General features: G+C 45.4%; 1 protein-coding gene across 1 annotated transcript in view; it reads right to left on the bottom strand.

Moving 5' to 3' along the window:
* LOC126281419 (uncharacterized) overlaps positions 1 to 21,600 on the bottom strand; it is a 212,231-nt gene that overhangs the window by 150,856 nt on the left and 39,775 nt on the right. The window contains exons 4-5 of the mRNA XM_049980362.1: positions 18,272 to 18,437; positions 4,800 to 5,091 (exon numbers count right to left, since the gene is read on the bottom strand). Of these exons, the coding sequence (XP_049836319.1) occupies positions 4,800 to 5,091; positions 18,272 to 18,437 (458 nt within the window). The remainder of the gene's footprint in view (positions 1 to 4,799; positions 5,092 to 18,271; positions 18,438 to 21,600) is intronic.

Genomic DNA, 21,600 nt, shown 5'->3' with positions numbered 1-21,600 from the left:
GCAAATGACTAGCTTTTCAGAGCATTCACACAAGGTTGGCGCCGGTGACGACACCTGATAGGAAAGTTTTCAACCGATTCCTCATACACAAACAGCAGTTGACCGGCGTTGCCCGGTGAAACGTTGTTGTGGTGCCTCGTGTAAGGAGTAGAAATGCGTACCATCACGTTTCCGACTTTGATAAAGGCCGGATTGTAGCTTATCGCGATTGCGGTTTATCGTATCGCGACATTGCCCTCAAGTCGCGATCCAATGACTGTTAGCAGAATATGGAATCGGTGGTTTCAGGAGGGTAATACGTCACGCCGTGCTGGATCCCAACGGCCTCGTATCACTAGCAGCCGAGATGAAGGGCATCTTATCCGCATGGCCGTAGCGGATCGTGCAGCCACGTCTCGATCCCTGAGACAACAGATGGGGACGTTTGCAAGAGAACAACCATCTGCACGAACAGTTCGACTACGTTTGCAGAAGCGTGGACTATCAGTCCGGAGACCATGGCTGCGGTTACCCTTAACGCTGGATCACAGCCTGCGATGGTGTACTCAACGACAAACCTGGGCGCGTGAATGGCAAAACGTCATTTTTACGGATGAATCCAGGTTCTGTTTACAGCATCATGATGGTCGCATCCGTGATTGGCGACATCGCGGTGAACGCACATTGGAAGCGTGTATTATTCATCGCCATACTGGCGTATCACCTGCCGTGATGGTATGGGGTGCCATTTGTTACACGTCTCGGTCACCTCTTTTTCGCATTGACGGCACTTTGAACAGTGGACGTTACATTTAAGATGTGTTACGACCCGTGGTTCTACCCTTCATTTGATCCCTTCGAAACCCTACATTTCAGCAGGATAATGCACGACCGTATGTTGAAGGTCCTGTACGGGCCTTTCTGGATTCAGAAAATGTTCCACTGCTGCCCTGGCCAGCACGTTCTCCAGATCTCTCACCAATTGAAAACGTCTGGTGAATGGTGACCGAGCAAATGGCTCGTCCCAATACGCCAGTCACTACTCTTGATGAACTGTGGTATCGTGTTGAAGCTGCATGGGCAGTTGTACCTGTACACGCCATCCAAGCTCTGTCTGACACAATGCCCAGGCGTATTAAGGACGTTATTACGGCCAGAGGTGGTTGTTCTGGGTACTGATTTCTCATGATCTATGCACCCAAATTGCTTGAAAATGTAATCACATGTCAGTTCCAGTATAATATATTTGTCCAATGAATACCCGTTTATCATTTGCATTGCTTCTTAGTGTAGCAATTTTAATGACCAGTAGTATATTTGTCCTGTAGCCACCCTCGTTTAGACATTTTGCATTTCCTGTCAATCTCACGTTTTAGACGAGGAATAGGGTAAATCACTAAGATAAAACACTGCCACCAAAAACAGCAACAAACAATAAACCAATTGCCTTTCACCTGTTTCGTTTGCTGCATTTTTATTGTTGTCCTTTCATCAATTAAATTGAACATCTCCAGTGTTATCCAAGAATTTCTAGTAGGCCTTGTCTTTTTACCTATTTGATCCTCTTCTACCTACACTGTTTCATCTTCTAAAGCTACGCACTCGTCTTCTACTGTATTCCTTCTTCCTGTTCTTGTCAACCTTTGCCTGAGTATATGAAATCACTATTTTTAGTCCTAAGGTTGAACTTCATTCCAGTTTGCGTTCGAAAGGTGGACCAACACGATTGTAATCTTTTGCCTTTCAGATGATAGAGCACAGCAATCAGTCGTCCTTTTCTTTCAGTTTTTATTAGGCAGATCTAGATTTTGGCTAGTGCCTAACCATTATCAATGCAACTATTTCATGCCGGCCGGGATGGCCGTGCGGTTCTAGGCGCTACAGTCTGGAACCGTGCTACCACTACGGTCGCAGTTTCGAATCCTGCCTCGGGCATGGCTGTATGTGATGTCCTTAAGTTAGTTAGGTTTAAGTAGTTCTAACTTCTAGAGGACTGATTACCTCAGAAGTTAAGTCCCGTAGTGCTCAGAACCATTTGAACCAACTATTTCATGGTATCGACGCATATTGTCATGCTGTTCAGGCGCCAATATAAAATGACTTTTATCATAATAATATGAATATTTATATATGTGTTTGGAGAGAGAGAGAGAGAGAGAGAGAGAGAGAGAGACAGAGAGAGAGAGAGAGAGAGATTGACTTTTGACTGAGACTTTACTTTCAGTCGTAACTGGTACCTGGTTGCTGCCTCCTTAAATGATCAGCTTCTACACCAGTTGGTGAGGTATTATAATTTGGAAAAAGTTATTGCTTTTTAAGATATAAAGTAAGACTCTGTTGGTTACTTGGCCGCATTGCGGATAGCTTTGAGCCCAAGTTTTCGTAGCTTTTCATACCTAGGGGCCACTGTGGTAAGTAAATAAGATCAAACAGCAATCTGCTTTTCGTGAGAAAGGAATTGCTTGGCACACAAACTTCCTTCAAACTACACGTCCTGCTACATCAAAATTGGTCAGTGGAGTTCAGCACCATACTATTATACAAGAACATAATCCAATTACTGTAATTAAGAAATTATGAGAGGTTGTTACGTATTGAATGAAAACTATAGAGAATGCATTTCCTTTACTGTATTTTAGTGAACTTTGTACAGTTACAGTTCTGTCGATCGATAGCCGGCGACGACAATGAAGTTCACCTCCTTTTCCAAAAGCAAGATATTTCTATTCTTCGCTTCCATAAAATTGTGTATGCATAAACGTTTGGCAACTTTTACACATACTTTAATCGGTTTTATCACTGAAATAGCAGTTTTCATTAAATATAAGAATACGTTCTGAGCGACGACCTAGTAACGCGCCCTCTTTCCACAAGATACAGATTAACAGTCCTCTTTTTTTTAATAAATCAATTGGTTTTTTTTTAGAGTCCATACTCTAAGATTCACAACTACTATCATTGCGGGGATTGTGACTAAAGAGTTACTTGCTGTCCAGCTGCGCTTCACTTGCCATTTACAAACATTACTGAGCTTCTGACAATAAAATTAAGCACAAATTAGTTAAGAAAAGGGCAGTGAGGCTCACATAACATTACAATGTCCTTGAACAATAGTCCCCTGTTGTTCGGGCGCCGAAATCTACACTATTGGCCATTAAAATTGCTACACCACGAAGATGACGTGCAACAGACACGAAATTTAACCGACAGGAAAAAGTTGCTGTGATATGCAAATGATTAGCTTTTCAGAGCATTCACACAAGGTTGGCGCCGGTGGCGACACCTCCAACGTGCTGACATGTGGAAAGTTTCCAACCGATTTCTTATACACAAACAGCAGTTCACCGGCGTTGCCTGGTGAAACGTTGTTGTTATGCCTCGTGTAAGGAGGAGAAATGCGTACCATCACGTTTCCGACTTTGGTAAAGGTCGGATTGTAGCTTATAGCGATTGCGCTTTATCGTATCGCGACATTGCTGCTCGCGTTGATCTAGATCCAATGACTGTTAGCAGAATATGGAATCGGTGGGTTCAGGGGCGTAATACGGAACGCCGTGCTGCATCCCAACGGCATCGTAGTACTAGCAGTCGAGATGACAGGCGTCTTATCCGCGTGGCTGTAACGGATCGTGCAGCCACGTCTCGATTGCCGAGTCAACAGATGGGGACGTTTGCAAAACAACCACCATCTGAACGAACAGTTCGACGACGTTTGCAGCAGCGTGGGCTATCAGCTCGGAGACCATGGGTGCGGTTACCCTTGACACTGCATCACAGACAGGAGCGCCTGCGATGGTGTACTCAACGACGAACCTGGGTGCACGAATAGCAAAACGTTATTTTTTCGGATGAATCCAGGTTCTGTTTACAGCATCATGATGGTCGCGTCCGTGTTTGGCGACATCGCGGTGAACACTCATTGAAGCTTGTATTCGTCATCGCTATACTGGCGCATCACCCGGCGTGATGGTATGGGGTGCCTTTGGTTACACGTCTCGGTCGCCTCTTTTTCGCACTGACGGCACTTTGAACAGTGGACGTTACATTTCAGATGTGTTACGACCCGTGGGTCTACCCTTCATTCGATCCCTGCTAAACCGTACATTTCAGCAGGATAATGCACGGCCTCATGTTGCAGGTCCTGTACGGGCCTTTCTGGATTCAGAAAATGTTCCACTGCTGCCCTGGCCAGCACGTTCTCCAGATCTCTCACCAATTGAAAACGTCTGGTGAATGGTGACCGAGCAAATGGCTCGTCCCAATACGCCAGTCACTACTCTTGATGAACTGTGGTATCTTGTTGAATCCGCGTCGGTAGCTGTACCTGTACACACCATCGAAGCTCTGTTAAGACTCAATGCCCAGGCGTATCAAGGCCGTTATTACGGCCAGATTTGGTTGTTCTGGGTAGTGGTTTCTCATTATCTATGCACCCAAATTGCTTGTAAATGTAGTCACATGTGAGTTGTAGTATAATATATTTGTCCAATGAATGCCCGTTTATCGTCTCCATTTCTTCTTGGTGTAGCAATTTTAATGGCCAGTAGTGTAGATTTGCCAAATAAACCGCGAAAGAAAAGGACGACATCTTGCTGTGCTCTATCATTTGGAAGTCTCATTTCAGTCGTTGAGTGCAGCCATATTCCTAATGGAAGGTAACTTGATATAATGTTTTGATTTATGACTGTAGAGCGCAATAGTGAAGGAGGGATGAAGAGACATTCACGCACGGGTTAGAGTATCGCCTAGAGACGCTTCGACCCGGCGTTTGTCTGAAAGCACAACCAGCAACAGCAGGAGACGAAAAGGACGGTACTCACGTCGACGCCGTCTCCGGCGAGCAGGACGGCGAGCGAGTCGGCGGCTCTGGGGCGCACGAAAAGGCGCAGCGGCCGCGAGGCGGAGCCGAAGGGCGAGCGGTCGCGCCGGGCCGTCAGCGGCAGGCCGGCGGCAGAGAGCGCGGCGTCCAGCGCCGGCCGCGGGCCGCGCCACGCCGACACGCGGTAGCCGTGCTCTGCCGGCAGCGGGTGGAAGCACGAGCCGGCGTCCCAGCAGCAGCCCGCAGACTCGCACTGCGCGCGCGTCGTGTTCTGCCCGGGCAGGCACCACACCCTGCAACAGCGCCGACTCCTCTCACAACGGGGGAGACTCCAAGGTTCTACATCTACATCCGTACTCCGCAAGCCACCTGACGGTGTTTGGCGGAGGCTACCCCGAGTACCTCTATCGGTTCTCCCTTCTATTCCACTCTCGTAGTGCGCGTGGAAACAAAGATTGTCGGTATACTTCTGTGCGGGCTCTAATCTCTCTGATTTTATCCTCATGGTCTCTTCGCGAGATATACGCAAGAGGGAGCAATGTACTGCTTGACTCCTCGGTGAAGGTATGTTCTCGAAACTTCAACAATAGCCCGTACCGAGCTACTGAGCGTCTCTCTTGCAGCGTCTTCCACTGGAGTTCGCCTATCATCTCCGTAACGCTTTCGCGATTACTAAATGATCCTGTAACGAAGCGCGCTCCTCTCCGTTGGATCTTCCCTATCACTTCTATCGACACTATCTGGTACGGATCCCACACCGGTGAGCAATATTCAAGCAGTGGGAGAACAAGCGTACTGTAACCTACTTCCTTTGTTTTCGGATTGCATTTCCTTAGGATTCTTCCAATGAATCTCAGTGTGGCATTAAAATCTATGGAAAAGAAATAAAAGCTCTGAGGTTCTCCGATGACACTGTAATTGTCAGAGACACCAAAGGACTTGGAAGAGCAGTCGAACCGAATGGACAGTGTCTTGAAAGGACGATATAAAATGAACATCAACAAAAGCAAAACGAAGATAATGGAAGGTAGTCGAATTATGTCGGGTGATGCTGAGGGAATTAGATTAGGAAATGAGACACATAAAGTAGTAAATTTGGGGAGCAAAATAACTGATGATCGTCGAAGTAGAGAAGTTATAAAATGTAGACTGGCAATGGCAAAGAAAGCATTTCTGAAGAAAAGACATTTGTTAACATCGAGTATAGATTTAAGTGTCAAGAAGTCGATTCTGAAAGTATTTGTATGGAGTGTAGCCATGTATGGAAGTGAAACGTGGGCGATAAAGAGTTTGGACAAGAAGAGAATAGAAGCTTTCTAAGTGTGGTGCTACAGTAGAATGCTGAAGATTAGATGGGTAGATCACGTAACTAATAAGGAGGTATTGAACAGAATAGAGGAGAAGAGGAGTTTGTGGCACAACTTGACAAGAAGAATAGACCGGTTGGCAGGACATGTTCTGAGGCATCAAGGGATCACCAATTTAGTATTGGAGGGCAGCGTGGAGGGTAAAAATCGTAGAGGGAGACCAAGAGATGAATACACTAAGCAGATTCAGAAGGATGTAGGCTGCAGTAAGTACTGGGGGATGAAGAAGCTTGCACAGGATAGAGTAGCAAGGAGAGCTGCATCAAACCAGTCTCAGGACAGAAGACCACAACAACAAAAACAACAATGCCTACACCCACATACTTTATGAAATTAACTGCTTCCAGTTGCTGACCTGCTATATTGTACCTAAATGATAAGGGGTCTTTCTTTCTATGTATTCGCAGCACATTACACTTGTCTACATTGAGATTCAATTGCCATTACCTGCACCATGCGTCAATTCGCTGCAGATCCTCCTGCATTTCGGTACAATTTTTCATTGTTGCAACCTCTCGATACACCACAGCATCATCCGCCAAAAGCCTCAGCGAACTTCCGATGTTATCCACAAGGTCATTTACGCATATTGTAAATAGCAACGGTCCTACGACACTCCCCTGCGGTACACCTGAAATCACTCTTACTTCGGAAGACTTCTCTCCATTGAGAATGACATGCTGCGTTCTGTTATCTAGAAACTCTTCAATCCAATCACGCAATTGGTCTGATAGTCCATATGCTCTTACTTTGTTCACTAATCGACTGCGGGGAACTGTATCGAACGCCTTGCGGAAGTCAAGAAACACGGCATCTACCTGGGAATCCGTGTCTATGGCCCTCTGAGTCTCGTGGACGAATAGCACAAGCTGGCTTTCACACGACCGTCTTTTTCGAAACCCATGCTGATTCCTACAGAGTAGATTTCTAGTCTCCAGAAAAGTCATTATACTCGAACATAATACGTGTTCCAAAATTCTATAACTGATCGACGTTAGAGATATAGGTCTATATTTCTGCACATCCGTTCGACGTCCCTTCTTGGAAACGGTGATGACCTGTGCCCTTTTCCAATCCTTTGGAACGCTTCGCTCTTCTGGAGACCTACGGTACACCGCTGCAAGAAGGGGGGCAAGCTCTGTGTAAAATCGAACTGGTATCACATCAGGTCCAGCGACCTTTCCTCTTTTGAGCGATTTTAATTGTTTCTCTATCCCTCTGTTGTCTATTCTGATATCTACCATTTTTTGATCTGTGCTACAATCTAGAGAAGGAACTACAGTGGTGTCTTCCTCTGTAAAACAGCGTTGGAAAAAGACATTTAGTATTTCGGCCAAAAGGGTTGGGTTCTTTGGAGAGAGAGAGAGGCGGGGGATCACAGTTTGTTACTCTCAACCGCCCCCCCCCCCAAATATAACTTACCACCTCCCCTACTTTTAACAAGCGTAAAAATAACAATAAAATATACAAAAAATTAGCGGCTTCACGCAGGTAACATCAACGCAGTGAACACGGCAAGTGCCATAACCCGATTTCCTTGAGACTTCGCTCAGAGGTAGAGTGGTCAAAATAAGCGATCACGTGTGTGGACCCATCCGCAGATACTCGACTGTCTCTGACAAGGGAAACTCCCCATTGCAGCCCCCTCACATTTAGTAGGAAGTTGGCACATTGGATAGTCTGTGAAAAGCTGAACTCAGATCAAGCATCGAAACAGAAGTAGCTGTGCTGAACTGTGGGAAAAAGAAGAAGACTTGAAACAGTAAACAGTCCAAACTTGATATGTGCAATATCGAGCAACGTTAGCAGCCACTGTGTCACCATTGTGTGGTCATGGTGTTGGACTGCTGTAACGTCGCAGCTATTTACACGGATGCAGAGTTTTGTAGTAAGTTTTATTCCGTTAGGGGCTGGCAATGAAGCCTCCAGCCCCGGCCGTTGTGTAGTCGGCTCCTAGCGTCATAATGCCATCTGTCGCGGTGTGCTGACCGTCAGAACTGCTCTGTGTGTAGCGTACTAAGATGACTTATTCATCTCACTTAAGAAACTAAATAACTATGATAAATATGATCTGTTTGTTTTCAAATTGGGTAGAGGAACTTTTATAATTTAGAAGATCAGTGTGTAAAATTTTCATGCGAATAATAAGTTTTGCAAACATAAAAAACCTATTAAAAAAGTACTTAACCGACACTTAGTAAAGTACATTTTGATAGGAATCATGACAGTTTAAGTTTCTTTGTTATCTGAAAACAATAACGGCACTCTCAGTGCACGCAAGTTATTTGTAAGGAATTTTGATTCTAAACTCGTAATAATTTTGCTTTCGTAATGGAAATAATAGTTTAATAGTTGATATTTACATTTTGTGTTAGGGTGGGAGTAGATCAGACTGAATCTGAATGTGAATGTGGGGACATGCGTCAAATTTCAATTTTATAATGTACTACACCATCCGTAACTAGCAAGTGTTACGTAACCAGGATGTCCTGAAAACGGTGAATCCCCCTAACTGGTAGATGACGTATGTCTAGGAGCGTTTGCTTTTGTAATAAGGTAGCCAGAAAGATACTAAGAAGATACTTAGTTCTAAAGTATATTTAAGGCATAGTTTTCTCTTAATTTTCGTTTCGTTTGGTTTTCCGGAATATTTTGGGAAATTTTGCAATATGAAATGACGTTGATGCTTCTGCGAATGCTGATTATAGTAAAGCGGTTTGAGTGTGAAATTGATCATGAAAGATTAATCTGATCGGATGATCGTTTTGATCAACCAATGAGAGAAAAGTCTTTCCCGCGTAATTGAATGAGTATACGCCCTGTGAGCGACGGCATTCAGGCAGTCGTGGAGTCGCTGTCGGACAAGAAGGTCATGTTAAATGTGTCCGAAAAAATTGTCTGTAAGATGAAGAAATTACGTTTAAATCGCGCTTGGTCTATCTCGCCGTGGTAGCAGATGCAATTACGGACATTTCGGTGAAGTTTTGAGAGGTTTTGGAATGGAAATGTGTGTGAAATATGGGACTTAACTGCTAAGGTCATCAGTCCCTAAGCTTACACACTACTTAACCTAAATTATCCTAAGGACAAACACATACACACCCATGCCCGAGGGAGGACTCGAACCTCCGCCGGGACCAGTCGCACAGTCCATGACTGCAGGGCCCTAGACCGCTCGGCTAAACCCGCGCGGCTGAGAGGTTTTGGAATGTTAGTTGCAGAAAAAACCGCGTGTGAAACTGTCGGCCTTTGTGTCTAATTGTGCATGGCGTGTTCTGTATGCGTGTATTGAACATTTTGGCGAGCATCTTCTTTCGAAGAATCCACTGAAAAGGACCCAATATGAACTCGTTTTGTAACAGTGTATTGCCTGTGTGAATCTCGTAATATTTCGCGTTGGACTTAGCACATTTTTGGCTGTCTTACGTGTGCTATAAGCTGCACGAACTAGTATTAGATGTACTACCAACGTAAATGTGGACCTGGTGACACCATAAATGAAAAGGACTGTAATACAGTCCTGGAAATGGAAAAAAGAACACATTGACACCGGTGTCTCAGACCCACCATACTTGCTCCGGACACTGCTAGAGGGCTGTACAAACAATGATCACACGCACGGCACAGCACACACACCAGGAACCGCAGTGTTGGCCGTCGAATGGCGCTAGCTGCGCAGCGTTTGTGCACCGCCGCCGTCAGTGTCAGCCAGTTTGCCGTGGCATACGGAGCTCCATCGCAGTCTTTAACACTGGTAGCATGCCGCGACAGCATGGACGTGAACCGTATGTGCAGTTGACGGACTTTGAGCGAGGGCGTATAGTGGGCATGCGGGAGGCCGGGTGGACGTACCGCCGAATTGCTCAACACGTGGGGCATGAGGTCTCCACAGTACATCGATGTTGTCGCCAGTGGTCGGCGGAAGGTGCACGTGCCCGTCGACCTGGGACCGGACCGCAGCGACACACGGATGCACGCCAAGACCGAAAGATCCTACACTGTGCCGTAGGGGACCGCACCGCCACTTCGCAGCAATTTAGGAACACTGTTGCTCCTGGGGTATCGGCGAGGACCATTTGCAACCGTCTCCATGAAGCTGGGCTACGGTCCCGCACACCGTTAGGCCGTCTTCCGCTCACGCCCCAACATCGTGCAGCCCGCCTCCAGTGGTGTCGCGACAGGCGTGAATGGAGGGACGAATGGAGACGTGTCGTCTTCAGCGATGAGAGTCGCTTCTGCCTTGGTGCCAATGATGGTCGTATGCTTGTTTAGCGCCGTGCAGGTGAGCGCCACAATCAGGACTGCATACGACCGAGACACACAGGGCCAACACCCGGCATCATGGTGTGGGGAGCGATCTCCTACACTGGCCGTTCACCTCTGGTGATCGTCGAGGGGACACTGAATAGTGCACGGTACATGCAAACCGTCATCGAACCCATCGTTCTACCATTCCTAGACCGGCAAGGGAACTTGCTGTTCCAACAGGACAATGCACGTCCGCATGTATCCCGTGCCACCCAACGTGCTCTAGAAGGTGTAAGTCAACTACCCTGGCGAGCAAGATCTCCGGATCTGTCCCCCAGTGAGCATGTTTGGGACTGGAAGAAGCGTCGTCTCACGCGGTCTGAACGTCCAGCACGAAAGCTGATCCAACTGAGGCGCCAGGTGGAAATGGCATGGCAAGCCGTTCCACAGGACTACATCCAGCATCTCTACGATCGTCTCCATGGGAGAATAGCAGCTTGCATTGCTGCGAAAGGTGGATATACACTGTACTAGTGCCGACATTGTGCATGCTCTGTTGCCTGTGTCTATGTGCCTGTGGTTCTGTCAGTGTGATCATGTGATGTATCTGACGCCAGGAATGTGTCAATAAAGTTTCCCCTTCCTGGGACAATGAATTCACGGTGTTCTTATTTCAATTTCCGGGAGTGTAAAACATCAGTATCTACAAACAAACATTTTCGATGGAGGGAGGAAGCACCAACTTTGACCGTTATTAATAGAGATTTACAGGTTTATCTTGTTACTTGAGTTACGCGGACTTTGTAATCGCAAGTATGGACGGTGGTTTTCTTAAACGCTGCTTTTCTCATCGTCTGCATTGTAGCTACGAATGCACAGCAACGGGTGGTGAATGGACGCTATGCTGAGGTAGGTGGACATCAATAAATAATTAGCACCGCAGCGCACCAACCCCAACCCGCCGCAATGCGACGGGGGAGATCCGGGTTCAAGTCTCCCACGAACCCATTTTTTTTGTCTCACAAAATTACGGACTTTCCGTCCGGTGCGTAATGTCAGTTTGCAACAGCGACGTGTAACGAAGGGACCTTCACACGTAAGTACCTTCTACTTGTTCTACACATACGCCACATGTAATGGCTGCTCCGTTGCGTTTTACAAGTTTTTACTCTTGCATTCCTTCATAATTCACATCCATTTATGTTTTGTTTTCGTTTCTGTGGGAAGTCTGCGGCCTGTCACCTGCTCTCTCTATTCATCACAGAATATCAGTCATTTTGTAAGGCAATACTGACATTACGACTTATCTTAGAAGAAAGATTAAGAAAAGGCAAACCTACGTTTCTAGCATTTGTAGACTTAGAGAAAGCTTTTGACAATGTCGACTGGAATACTCTTTTTCAAATTCTAAAGTTGGCAAGATGAAAAATACAGGGAGCGAAAGGCTATTTACAATTTGTACAGAAACCGGATGGGAGTCATAAGAGTCGAGGGGCATGAAAGGGAAGCAGTGGTTGGGAAAGGAGTGAGACAAGGTTGTAGCCTCTCCCCGATGTTATTCAATCTGTATATTGAGCAAGCAGTAAAGGAAACAAAAGAAAAATTTGGAGTAGGTATTAAAATTCATGGAGACGAAGTAAAAACTTTGAGGTTCGCCGATGACATTGTAATGCTGTCAGAGTAGGCAAAGGACTTGGAAGAGCAGTTGAACGGAATGGACAGTGTCTTGAAAGGAGGATATAAGATGAACATCAACAAAAGCAAAACGAGGATAATGGAATGTAGTCAAATTAAATCGGGTGATGCTGAGGGAATTAGATTAGGAAATGAGACACTTAAAGTAGTAAAGGAGTTTTGCTATTTAGGAAGTAAAATAATTGATGATGGTCGAAGTAGAGAGGATATAAAATGTAGACTGGCAATGGCAAGGAAAGCGTTTCTGAAGAAGAGATATTTGTTAACATCGAATATAGATTTATGTATCAGGAAGTCGTTTCTGAAAATATTTGTTTGGAGTGTAGCCATGTATGGAAGTGAAACATGGACGATAACTAGTTTGGACAAGAAGAGAATAGAAGCTTTCTAAATGTGGTGCTACAGAAGAATACTGAAGATAAGGTGGACAGATCACGTAACTAATGAGGAAGTATTGAATAGGATTGGGGAGAAGAGAAGTTTGTGGCACAACTTGACTAGAAGAAGGGATCGGTTGGTAGGACATGTTTTGAGGCATCAAGGGATCACCAATTTAGCATTGGAGGGCAGCGTGGAGGGTAAAAATCGTAGAGGGAGACCGTGAGATGAGTACACTAAGCAGATTCAGAAGGATGTCGGTTGCAGTAGGTACTGGGAGATGAAGCAGCTTGCACAGGATAGAGTAGCATGGAGAGCTGCATCAAACCAGTCTCAGGACTGAAGACAACAACAACAACAACATATTACCGTCGCAAGTAAATGTGTTGAGTAGTGACAGCAGTCGAAATGCCACATAGACCTCTCGCAGAGATGAAAATAAAAGATAAGCGGGTGTGAGCTATGTTACAACAAAGGAATTCAAGAGTCAAGACTTGTAAAACGGAACGCAAGAGTCGTAACATGAGGTACCTGTCTAGAACAAATAGTTGGTACGTACGTCTGGAGGTCCCTTCGTATCACTTCGCTGTTGGAAACTGACATTATACCACGGATCAAACACAAATCTTAATATAGTGAACAGACACGCCAAAGACCGGACGGAAAGCTCGTAATTTTGCGAAAGAAAAAGGACAGAGGGAGACTAAACCCGGAGCTCCCCTGTCATATGTTGTATGTTAACCGGTGTCCTAGAAACGACGGAGAGGCCCCGTCCCCACCACGGGTGCAGTGGTCCAGAACCCCACGACGACTGCCGCCGTCCACTACACCCCTCCAACACCCCACACCGAACATAGGGTTATTGTGCGGTTCGGCCCCCGGTGGACTCCCACAGGGAACGTCTCACATCAGACGAGTGTAACCCCTATCATTGCGTGGTAGGGTAAAGGTGGTGTACGCGTATTTGGAGAACTTGTTTGTGCATCAATCGCCGACATAGTATAAATGAGGTGGAGTAAGGGGAACCACCCCACATTCGCCGAGGCACATGGAAAACCGCCTAAAAACCATCCACAGACTGGCCGGCACACGGGACCTCGACACAAGGCCCGCCGGGCGGATTCGTGCCGGGGACCAGGCGCTCCTTCTCGATCTGGGAAGCCGTGCGTTGGACCGCACAGCTAACCGGGCGGGCTCCCCTGTCGTAGTCCAGCACCGTGGCCGCAAAACCAAGATCAAACGGTCGTTAACGTTCCTCGATATTGACACATTAAATTCAGACCGTTCACTATTTCTAGTTTTCTTTTTACTTCCTAAGTTCAGTACACCTTATTCCTGTTTTCAAGCTTAATCTGTGTAATTTTTGACGGGCCATCCAATGCGCCAACTTACCACTAAATCTGAGTTGGGTGCGACGGGAAGTTTCCCTTGTGGAAAAGCGACGGTCAAAATTTTCGAGCTACTTAATGTGCCTTTTAGCGAATAAACAGGTGAACGGAAGTTATGGCACTGTGGCTAACGTCACGGCTTCAGTTTTGTACCTTGTGCTCGAAATCCGATTATTATTTTTATTTTTGGTTTTCATTTATCTACCCATGTCCGTAGGAGATTGCTACAGCAATGTTTCCAATGTGTACTGAAATAGCGTTGTCACTATTCGTCTACTAACTGTATGTCTGGTCAATGAATTAAAGAAAAAATGAATGCAAAAATTACTCAAAATGTTTTCAGTTGAAATTCCTGTAGCGTATCTTGGCTCATAAATAGCTGCAAGCGCCAGTTTTCGGTGAAGTGATCCGTTATGCTTGGTTTGTCGAGAAATTATTGCCAATGTCTGAAATCATCAGCGATGTTAACGTCGTTTATTTCCCGAGTGAGATTCAGACAAAGAATTTCCACTGTGGTAAACTTCCTTCGATTTATGATCATGGTGTTCGGAATTTCTGTGCTTAGAATGTTTCTACCATCGGTTTCATCCAAAGAAATGCACCAAATCTTCCTCCAGAATAAAAATAAGAACTATATGTAAGATTTAATATAAGAATTCATTCAAGAAGTAAATATAAAAATATGAGAATTTAATAAGATTGTAACCTTTGAAAATACCATACACACATATACTCCAAAGTAGTCGTAAATGTGTGACATGTTTCGATCAATGGTCACAAAACTGAGAGGCCGCAATGCTAGCCAGCATTTCAGATGAGATTGTCGTTGTTGTGGTCTTCAGTCCGAAGACTGGTTTGATGCAGTTGTCCATGCTACTCTATCCTGTGCGAACCTCTTCATCTCCGAATTACTCCTTCAACCTACATCTTTTCTGAATCTGCTTACTTCATTCATACCTTGGTCTCCCTCTACGATTTTTACCACCCACACTTCCCTCCAATACTAAATTGGTGATCCTTTGATGTCCCAGAATGTATCCTGTCAGCCGATCCCTGCTTTTGATCAAATTGAGCCACAAATTTCTTGTCTCCTCAATTCTATTCTGTACCTCCTCATTTGTTATGTGATGTACCGATCTAATCTTCAGCATTCTTCTGTATCACCACAGTTAGAAAGATTCTATTCTCTTTTTATGTAAACTGTTAATCGTCCATGCCTCATTTCCATACATGGCTACACTCTAGACAAATATTTTCAGAAAAGATTTGCTATATTCAATGTTAACAAATTTCCCTTCTTCAAAAATGTTTTCTTGCCTTTCCCAGTCTACATTTTATATCCTCTCAACTTCGGCCATCATCAGTTATTTTGCCCCCCAAATACCAAAACTCATCTACTACTCTCGCTTCCTAATGCAATTCCCTTGGCATCACCTGATTTAATTCTACCAGATTCCAGTATCGTGCTTTTGTTGACGTTCATCTGATATCCTCCTTTCAAGGCACTGTCCATTCCTTTCAAATGCTGTTCTAAGTCCTTTGCTGCTTCTGACAGAATTATAAAAATGGCCCTGAGCACTATGGGACTTAACATCTATGGTCATCAGTCCCCTAGAACTTAGAACTACTTAAACCTAACTAAGGACATCACAAACATCCATGCCCGAGGCAGGATTCGAACCTGCGACCGTAGCAGTCACGCGGTTCCGGACTGAGCGCCTAGAACCGCTAGACCACCGCGGCCGGCGACAGAATTGTAATTTCATTGGCAAAGTTTTTATTTCTTCTCGCTGAATTTTAATTCCCACTCCAAATTTTTCTTTGGTTTCCTTTACTGTTTGTACAATGTACATATTAAATAACATCGGGGATAGGCTAAAACCCTGTCTCATTCCCTTCTGAACCACTGCTTCCCTTTCAGCCTTGTCGCCTCTTATAACTGCCGTCTGGTTCCTGTACGAGTTGTAAATAGCGTTCCGCTCCCTATATTTTACCCCTGCTATCTTTAGAATTTCAAAGAGAGTATTTCAGTCAGCATTGCCAAAAGTTTTCCCTAAGTCCACAAATGCTGTAAACGTAGTTTTGCCTTTCCTTAACCTATTCGCTATGTTAAGTCGTTGTGTCAGTACTGCCTCGCGTGTTCCTACCTTTCTTCGGATGAGATTATCGCTTGTTAGAAGGCACATACAGTAACGCGAGAATTCTGTCCGTCGTTTTCTCAGAAACGGTCGAATACCTTCAGAAACACGTGTTCGCTTATTTTAGTTCCTCTTCCATTAAGGTCGTGCGGTAGCGTTCTCGCTTCCCGCGCTCGGTTCCCGGGTTCAATTCCCGGCGGGGTTAGGGATTTTCTCTGCCTTGTGATGACTGGGTGTTGTGTGATGTCCTTAGGTTAGTTAGGTTTAAGTAGTTCTAAGTTCTAGGGGACTGATGACCATAGATGTTAAGTCCCATAGTGCTCAGAGCCATTTTTTGTTGTTTTTTCTTTGTTCCATTAAACGAAGTTTCTCGAATATCGGGTTATGGCACTTGCCGTGTTCTCCTCGTAATTATCTACAACCGGGTGACGTGTCTGATGTAGCATTAATTTTGTTTACGAGCCACTGCCCAGAGTTAGGATTAACATTCAGAGAGCAACGTCAGGTAAATGAATATCATTACTTTCCTATAACCCACATAATATAAGCAGCACACACCAAGGAAGTCCCGCCTAACCGCAGCGTCTGTAGAATGCGTTCCGCCTGACCGCAACGCACTTCAGTGCGAGCTGTAAACACTTGTTGGCCGCCCATCTACGTCAGCAGTCCGGCGTGGGCTCAAACACTTTAACAGTAACCCTGTGTCAAAAAGTCTGTTCTTATCACTTTGATACGTCCTGCTTCGCTGGCAGAAGCTCTCACCAGTTGGGTGCTGCCTCCGGCAGCCTTACATCTGTAACGATGATTCAAAGAAGTTCTGCCATTCAGCGCTATACGACAATCGCGTCGCAAGTACACTTCTAGGGTCTGCCCCTGGATAATGATAATGATAATGAGCGTATGGCATTGGGGGCCAGGAGACCCCTCGCGGGACGGTTCGGTCGCCGCTCCACACGTTCTTTAACGCAACTACGGCGACTGGCGAGTGAATGAGGATGAAATGATATGAAAGACACATAACACGCAGTCATTTCGAGGCAGAGAAAATCCCTGACACCGCCGGGAATCGAATCCGGGACCCCGTGCGCAGAAAGCGAGAAAGCTACCGCAATACGAGCCGCGGACTGCCCCCGGCTTATATTGTGTGAATCCCGCAATATCTTATCGTTGCAGCCGCTCGACATCTTGAGGTGGGTAGTTGTTGCTCTGACTGCTGCAAGACGCGACCGATATGATAATCGCGCGGCAACGTCGAAATTTATCAATCCAGGAGCAGGCAAGATGTCGAGCGGTTGCATCGATGAAATATTGTGGGATTTACACAATACCAAAGAGAGCTGTTGCTGACAGGTGTGAAAATTAAAATACTAACACGAATTCTTTACAGAAGACTGGAAAAACTGATAGAAGCTGACCTTGGGTAAGATCAGTCTGCGTTTTGGAGAAATGTAAGAGCACACGGGCAATACTGACCCCACAAATTCTCATTGAAGATAGGATAAGGAAAGGCAAATCTACGTTAACTGGATATGACGATTGTAGACAGTGAGGTTGAAGTCATTGAGGTGCAAGTCGCAGGTGGTTAGTCTTATTACTGCCTTGATCTTGATCTTGAGGAGCCATTGGTTACAGCATGAGCTTATATTGTGTGAATCCCGCAATATCTTATCGTTGCAGCCGCTCGACATCTTGAGGTGGGTAGTTGTTGCTCTGACTGCTGCAAGACGCGACCGATATGATAATCGCGCGGCAACGTCGAAATTTATCAATCCAGGAGCAGGCAAGATGTCGAGCGGTTGCATCGATGAAATATTGTGGGATTTACACAATACCAAAGAGAGCTGTTGCTGACAGGTGTGAAAATTAAAATACTAACACGAATTCTTTACAGAAGACTGGAAAAACTGATAGAAGCTGACCTTGGGTAAGATCAGTCTGCGTTTTGGAGAAATGTAAGAGCACACGGGCAATACTGACCCCACAAATTCTCATTGAAGATAGGATTAGGAAAGGCAAATCTACGTTAACTGGATATGACGATTGTAGACAGTGAGGTTGAAGTCATTGAGGTGCAAGTCGCAGGTGGGTAGTCTTATTACTGCCTTGATCTTGATCTTGTGGAGCCATTGGTTACAGCATGAGACAAACTCATTGAAGTGGCTTTGGGATGTTGATTCTTACTGCGAAAAGTACAATAGTCGGCTTGGCAGTAGTGTAATGTGTAATGGTAGACAGTAGAAGGTACTGGCAGTAACTCACCTGTAGGCGCTGGAGAGGCTGCAGGTGCCGATGGTGTCCGGGGGCGGCACCTTGATAGCATACAGCAGCCAGTAGAGCAGCAGCGGCAGCCCTAGCGCCAGCACCACCAATGCCACCACGCCCTTCACCTCTGCCGTCTGCAGCGCGCGCCGATACCATGGTAGCACTGCAACAGACGTGACACACCGACTCAGCCCTGCACGCTGTCTGCCTTGATAGCTGCGCAGTCAGTGCGGCTGACTGCTAACCAAAGAGGTCCTGGTTCAGTTTCCGGCCAGGTCGGAGGTTTTCTCCACTCGAGGACTGGGTGTCGGTTTTCCTTACGACTGTATCGTCATAATTGATTTTTCAGTATTGAGATGGCTGCATGAGCACTTCCCAAAAGCCAATAAACTGAAAAAAGGACTGCATTCTCAGTACTGAACCTAGAGTAAAGACACGACCATCTAAAGGGAAGGGCTGCATTTGTGAGATGACTGCACCACAAAGGGAACCACACCATGTATTTCTTTCTTTCTTTCTTTGGGCCTTGTCCCGCGACAACGAGGGGTCGGCCGTGTTATTACGGATTTGGCAGTGTTAGTTGCAGACGGTGGCCAGATGCCCTTGCTGCCGCCACCCCAAACCCCCCAGGACGTAAGTATTGTACCGCAGGTGCCTGGATGAAATAGTGCGAATGTGTACAAATGTTAGTGAGTAGTTTAACTGAGGCGGAATGTGTGGATCAGCCCAGTATTCACCTAGTGGGATGTGGAAAACCGCCTAAAAACCACATCCAGGGTGGTCGGCATACCAGCATTTGTCATTAATCCGCCGGACGGATTCGATCCGGGCCCAGTGCGCCTACCTGAGTCGAGGAAACAGCGCATTAGTGCTCTCTGCTACCCTGGCAGGTATTACCACACCATGTATACCTTCTATATACAGGGTGAGTCTCCTAACGTTACTGCTGGGTATATTTCGTAAACCACATCAAATACTGACGAATCGATTCCACAGACCGAACGTAAGGAGAGGGGCTAGTGTAATTGGTTAATACAAACCATAAAAAATTCACGGAAGTATATTTTTTAACATAAACCTACGTTTTTAAATGGAACCCCGTTAGTTTTGTTAGCATATCTGAACATATAAACAAATACGTAATCAGTGCCGTTTGTTGCATTGTAAAATGTTAATTACATCCGGAGATATTGTAACCTAAAGTTGACGCTTGAGTACCACTCCTCCGCTGTTCGATTGTGTGTATCGGAGAGCACCGAGTTACGTAGGGATCCAGAGGGAACGGTGATGGACCTTAGGTGCAGAAGAGACTGGAACAGCACATTACGTCCACATGCTAACACCTTTTTATTTGTCTTTTTCACTGACGCACATGTACATTACTTCCGTGCATTTTTTTATGGTTTGTATTAACCAATTACACTAGCCCCTCTCCTCACGTTCGGTCTGTGGAATCCATTCGTCAGTATTTGATGTGGTTTACGAAATATATCCAGCGGTAATGTTAAGTGACTCATCCTGTATATTATATTTAAAGCTCCCCTCCCTGTGGCTACTGCATGTATGTTCTAGCTAATGTCAGAAACTTTTGTAGGAATTTTGATATATTTTCACCACCAGATACACTGATTCACTGCAAATGTTTTGGGCACAGGAGAGAAGCATAAGGTAGCACCAGGCTGGCGCAAGCTACATCGACCTCCTAAACGATCTGCAATGCAGAAGTTATCGGACATTGCTGATAAAGATAGATTTTTTGGTGTAGAGTTAATGATTAAGGGATGGGAAAGCAAATGTGGAAAAATGTTACAGAGTAACAGTAGCTCGTGCAGATTGATGCTGAAAACAGGTGGCCAGCGAGAGTCCATGGCTCGCACGGAAGTGGCCATACAGTCAGGTGGACCACGCAGCACGATGTCTCGCAGCACCCATCACTGCCACGAGATGTCGCCCTAAACCCCAGTTAAATATGGAACAGATAACACTCGTGCCTTCTGACACCTTTCCTGGCAAGTGCCACTTACATCGTTTAAGTTGAATGAAAATTATGATATTCTTCACCAAACACTGTTCTCTGACTTTTGATTAGAACTGTATGTAGTGGCCCATAAACAAAATTATCGCAACACCATACAAGTTGCCTGGCTGTAGATATGAGGGCAATTTTTTTTACGAGGTCCGATCGGCCGTGAAATTAAAAGCATAATGAAAGTCTGATGAAGCTTTGTACAGGTACGTTGCACAGCATCTCTAGTATGTCCACCAGCTGCGTCGCGTCGCACCATTCAGTGCCTAGCACACAGTGAGCACAGAAACATGTCTAAATGCTTGTCAATGCTTACAGTAGAGATACAATGCACATAAAATATTTTGGGAGCTCTAAAGTTTTCATACTGTTTAGAGTAACGAATTCACGAGATAGATTATAAAATTTGTACTTCTGTGCTGGAAGAAAGTATTTTGATTATGTGGGCACCTTCTAATGCAGCACTGCAGTCTTGTACTGACATAATAGCTCTCTGTTTCAGACACTCTTTCAGCCAATGACTTAACTTTTATAACCAGAAATAAGTAGATAACATTTCATCAACTACAGCCAACAAAGGTCAGCCACTGTGGCCGAGCGGTTCTAGGCGCTTCACTCCGGAACAGCGCAGCTGGTACGGTCGCAGATTCGAATCCTGCCTCAGGCATGGATGTGTGTGATGTCTTTAGGTTAGTTAGGTTTAAGTAGTTCTAAGTCTAGGGGACTGATGACCTCAGATGTTAAGGCCCATTTTTGAACACCCAACATGAAACTTCTTGCCTGACTATAGACACTGCAGGCAACAGGAATCAGCATGCACACTGCAGTTCTATGTTCAGAGATGTATAGCTGGCATTGGGACCACTGCTCATCATGAGTGGTCGTTCATGACTTTACATGATGGTGCCAAACTGAGGTATCTCCAGAGATGTGTCTGCTTTGCAGCTTTGCACCTAGATTTTTAGTGCAGGATGATTAACACCGTACATCATGGAGTGGAACGGAGGGAAACGACATCACCATCTAATGGTAGTGTGTTTAAGGTAGATGACATGTAAACATGACATCACATTGCCTAGCCTAGCACTGAAGGTAGAAGTGGTGTTCTCTTTCCTGGCTTTATCATATGTTTTCACAGTCAGACTGAGTGAGGTGGCGCAGTTGTTAGCACACTGGACTCGTATTCGGGAGGACAACAGTTCAAACCTGCATCCGGCCATCCTATTTAGGTTTTCTGTGATTTTCTTAAATCGCTTCAGGCAAATGCTGAGCTAGTTCCTTTGAAAGGGCATAGCCAATT

The sequence above is a fragment of the Schistocerca gregaria genome, chromosome 7, assembly GCF_023897955.1.
Source record: "Schistocerca gregaria isolate iqSchGreg1 chromosome 7, iqSchGreg1.2, whole genome shotgun sequence".
Taxonomy (NCBI): domain Eukaryota; kingdom Metazoa; phylum Arthropoda; class Insecta; order Orthoptera; family Acrididae; genus Schistocerca; species Schistocerca gregaria.
Note: the sequence above shows the minus strand (reverse complement) of the source record. Positions and strands in the feature narration are given on the sequence as shown.